The sequence below is a fragment of the Symphodus melops genome (genome assembly GCF_947650265.1).
Source record: "Symphodus melops genome assembly, chromosome: 1".
NCBI lineage: Eukaryota > Metazoa > Chordata > Actinopteri > Labriformes > Labridae > Symphodus > Symphodus melops.
In genome coordinates this window covers 347,278-351,837 of record NC_136691.1, presented here as the reverse complement: position 1 = coordinate 351,837, position 4,560 = coordinate 347,278, and the positions used below count along the sequence as shown (strand labels likewise).

The 4,560-nt window shown below is 49.3% G+C and overlaps 1 protein-coding gene across 4 annotated transcripts in view; it reads right to left on the bottom strand.

The window, feature by feature from the left end:
* Window positions 1-3,820, bottom strand: part of cdc42bpb (CDC42 binding protein kinase beta (DMPK-like)) — a 27,313-nt gene extending 23,493 nt beyond the window's left edge. Inside the window, exons 1-2 of one of the 4 annotated variants that reach the window (XM_079364836.1) lie at window positions 3,048-3,820; window positions 379-470 (exon numbers count right to left, since the gene is read on the bottom strand). In XM_079364836.1, coding sequence (XP_079220962.1) covers window positions 379-470; window positions 3,048-3,216 — 261 coding nt within the window. In that variant the 5' untranslated portion in view covers window positions 3,217-3,820. The remainder of the gene's footprint in view (window positions 1-378; window positions 471-3,047) is intronic. The other 3 variants (XM_079364837.1, XM_079364838.1, XM_079364839.1) reach the window with 3 other exon arrangements.
* Between the last annotated feature and the right edge of the window lie 740 nt (window positions 3,821-4,560).

Genomic DNA, 4,560 nt, shown 5'->3' with positions numbered 1-4,560 from the left:
CTGTCACAGATCTATACACTGGTGATCTACAGCGGTAGATGTGACCTCACATCTTTGTAACCTCCACCAACAGTCGGCTGGTCAAAGCAGCGTGCTGCGTGCTGAGGGACGATAGCGTGCAGGACGGAGACACAGAGCGTCCCTCGGTCAATGAAGCGACTCCCGTCATCCTGTCTCTACATTAACCCCCAACAAAGCCACAGACAGGGGGCGCTAGCAGCCACGCCCAGATGAGCTGAGTGGGCGGGATTAAAACATGATGAGTGACAGGATGTCGAGCGTGATGAACTCTTGATGGCGGTTGAGCTTCGTCTGTTTGCACGCTACATGGCGTCGTGGATAAGCAGGAAGTGCAGGGGGAGGAACAGGAAGTCTTACCTCTCCAAAAGCTCCTCGTCCAATCACCTTCAGCATCTCAAAGTCGTCTCTGTGGAGCCTCATGTTCTTCACTGTGCTGGTGAACGGTTTGACTGAGGAGAGAGGACAGCTCGTCATCATCCCACAATGCATCACCAACGCCATATATCCCACAATGCATCATCAACACAATATATCCCATCATGCATCATCAACGCCATATATCCCACAATGCATCATCAACACAATATATCCCATCATGCATCATCAACACAATATATCCCACAATGCATCATCAACGCCATATATCCCACAATGCATCATCAACACAATATATCCCACAATGCATCATCAACACAATATATCCCATCATGCATCACCAACGCCATATATCCCACAATGCATCATCAACACAATATATCCCACAATGCATCATCAACGCCATATATCCCACAATGCATCATCAACGCAATATATATAATATATGTAGTACACTATGAAGTGCACTATGTAGTGCACTATGTAGTACACTATGTAGTGCACTACATAGTGTACTACATAGTGCACTATTGCACTATGTAGTACACAATATAGTGCACTACGTAGTACACTATGTAGTGCACTATGTAGTACACTATGTAGTGCACTATGTAGTACACTATGTAGTACACTATGTAGTACACAATATAGTGCACTACGTAGTACACTATGTAGTGCACTATGTAGTACACTATGTAGTGCACTATGTAGTGCACTATGTAGTACACTATGTAGTGCACTATGAAGTGCACTATGTAGTGCACTATGAAGTGCACTATGTAGTGCACTATGAAGTGCACTATGAAGTGCACTATGAAGTGCACTATGAAGTGCACTATGTAGTGCACTATGAAGTGCACTATGTAGTGCACTATGAAGTGCACTATGTAGTGCACTATGAAGTGCACTATGAAGTGCACTATGTAGTGCACTATGAAGTGCACTATGTAGTGCACTACATAGTGCACTATGAAGTGCACTATGAAGTGCACTATGTAGTGCACTTCATAGTGCACTACATAGTGCACTTCATAGTGCACTACATAGTGCACTTCATAGTGCACTTCATAGTGCACTACATAGTGCACTATGTAGTACACTATGAAGTGCACTATGTAGTGCACTATGTAGTACACTATGAAGTGCACTATGTAGTGCACTACTGAGGGGGAGGGAGTGATGTAGAACACGATGTGTTATTATGATGTTTAATAGTTTTCATGTTACGTAGTTTGGTGTTCACTTATTTTACTGTTATATTATCTGTGTGTGTGTGTGTCTGTGTGTGTGTGTAACGACACACGAATGTTATTTATAGCAGAGATCAGAGGAAGTGACATCATCTGACTGATCATCAGGATCAATACTTGAATATTCACGGAGGGGGGGGGGGGGGGGGGACCCTGCAGACTGCTCATCTTTAATTCATCTGCTGCTTAAAATTGGGTCACACACACACACACACACACACACACTCTCCCAGCATGCATCAGTGTTTGTGTCATACAGCTACACCTGAAACACTCCTGTACCCCGTGCTGTGTCAGAGGGGGCGTGGCCTGTCTGCAGCCTGTCACTCTTTAAGTGATGTCATCAAACCAGCTCTGACGGTAAAGCTCACATCACATCCTGCGCTCTGATTGGTTATCAGCTATGATGTCATGACCGGCAGGTAAAGAGCGGCCGCCTTCATGTGTGGGGAAAACACCTGCAATGTGGAAGGGGGCGTGGCCTGACATATCAGGCGTTACCATGGTAACTGACTGACAGACACATCCATCCTCACTGAAACCAGACCAGAATAAACCAGGACAAGTCTGTAACAGGGTCAGGCTGATCCAGGACAGACAGGGACAAAGTGGGCCACGACGTGGAGCTGCAGCGCGTCCTGGTTTAACCCTGGAGGACTCCTTAGACCCACCTGAGACCCTCGCCCTCCTCAATGATGACTCTCACACCTTGAAATCCCTGGAAAACACCCTGGTGCCCCCCTCAGACTCCAAAGGACCCCCTCAAGCTCCATGAACCTCTGGGGAACCCTGAGACCCCCCCTCAATGAACTGATTGGCTGGTCCACCTGTCAGTCCAAACTACCCTGCAACCTGGAACCTCCTTCAAGGCTTTCCATTGACCTCTACTGAAATTTCTCTCAAGGATCCTTAAACCTCCTTGGAACTACCTGTTCATACCTGGATCTTACTCGAACCCTTACAGCACGCCGACACTCCACTTCAACACAAATCAAAGATTCATCCCTGGAACTTCTCCAAGATCCTCCAACCTCACCTGGACCCCCTGTGTCCCCCTGGGATCACCTGGGCCCCCTGTGTCTCCCCTGGGATCACCTGGGCCCCCTGTGTCTCCCCTGGGATCACCTGGGCCCCCTGTGTCTCCCGTGTCCCCCCTGAGATCACCTGGGCCCCCTGTGTCTCCCCCATGTCCCCACTGGGTTCACCTGGGACCTCTGTGTCTCCCCCATGTCCCCACTGGGTTCACCTGGGACCCCTGTGTCTCCCCCGTGCCCCCACTGGGTTCAGCTGGGCCCCTCAGTGGCTCCTGAAGGGCCCAGGAACCGTCTACGTTGCTTTCATTAGATTTTTGATACCAAGACCAAGTCCTGCAGAAGAGCCTGGTCCGTGTCAGGTTCTTACCCCAATCCAGGAAGTCATGGACGTGCTTGTCCCTGCGGAGCGGGGTCTGGGACACTTCTGCGCAGAAGCAGAGCAGCAGGTCCAGCAGAGCCTCCACGCTCAGACAGCCCGCCTCCTTCTGCTCCAGCAGCAGCTCCTCCAGTCGCTTCAAGCGGTCCTGAGCCGACATGGTGCCCGGGAAGAGCTCCTCCGCCCCGGCTACGGCCCGACACAACACCCGCCGCACAGTCCGAGAGCTCCCCGCCGCCCAGGCTCCGACTCCTGTCGAGTCCTGCCGAGCTGAGCCGAGCTCAGACTGCTAGCTGCGGCTAGCTCGTTAGCTCCGGGAGAACATTCCCGACGTTTGAAACAGTCCGGTTGTCGGTGAGTCGGTGAGTCCCCGCCGGTTCCGTCAGTCCGTCGTGTCTGGAGCGGATCAGTCCGTGGGCCCTCCCCGGTCTGTAGACCCGGTCAATCTGGACTCTGCTCTCAGATTCGGGATGTCGGTCAGACCGTCGCCTCTCTCAGGCTGTCCGCGGCGGATCCATGTCCTCGCGCAGGTCAGTCAGCTCTGTACCATGTCCGGGGGGTCCGGACGGACTCGGGTCGAACAGTAGGAACCGTTCAGACCGGCAGGGCGCGCCGCGGGACTCTTCAGACGGTTTGTGGGTGATAGAGGACTCTGCCGGTGTGGCTGCTCGCTGGGAATATGGCTGAATCAGGATCGGATCATCGGGAGCAAAGCTGCGCAGCCGCAGACACACTTCCTGTGTCCCAGACTATCAAAATAAAACATCAAACATCCACAATCCGCCAAATCTAAACCACGTGACCACCAGTTTATTAATATTTATTAAACAATGTCATCATTAAATGATCAATACAAGACATTAGAGTGGTTACACTGAATCTGTGTTTTAACTGATTAGTTTACATTTTAATAAATATATGACATTAAACTTGATGCTGTGATTAAAATCAACTCCGAGTCACTGAGAATAAAGTTCAACATGCTGAAAATGATTCTGATTTGTTCTAAAAATGACCCGAAAACAAACGAACATATAAAATAAATATAAAAACATTTAAACCCAAAAGAAAGAGAGTGAAAAGAGGCATGCCTGAATTTCCCTCGGGATCAATAAAGTATCTATCTATCTATCTATCTATCTATCTATCTATCTATCTATCTATCTATCTATCTATCTATCTATCTATCTATCTATCTAGTGACCCTCTGCATGCTCTTATTTTAAAAGAAATTATCCCGTCACCGGAAGTTGGTTCCTGCTTTTCTTCGATGACTTGACCCGACTGTCTGTCGCTCCCTGAGGAACACGGAGACCCCGCCTTCCTGCACCGGAATCGCTCTGAACGCGTGACGTCATGGTGTGATTGACAGGAGCAGGGAGCGACTGGTACCGCCCCCAGGAATGAGGGCGGGGGGGTCCAGATCATCTCAGTGACGTCATTACACACAAAAACAAGTCTTTGTTTATGTTCCGTTTACAAAATTAAAATCACAAGAAATTAA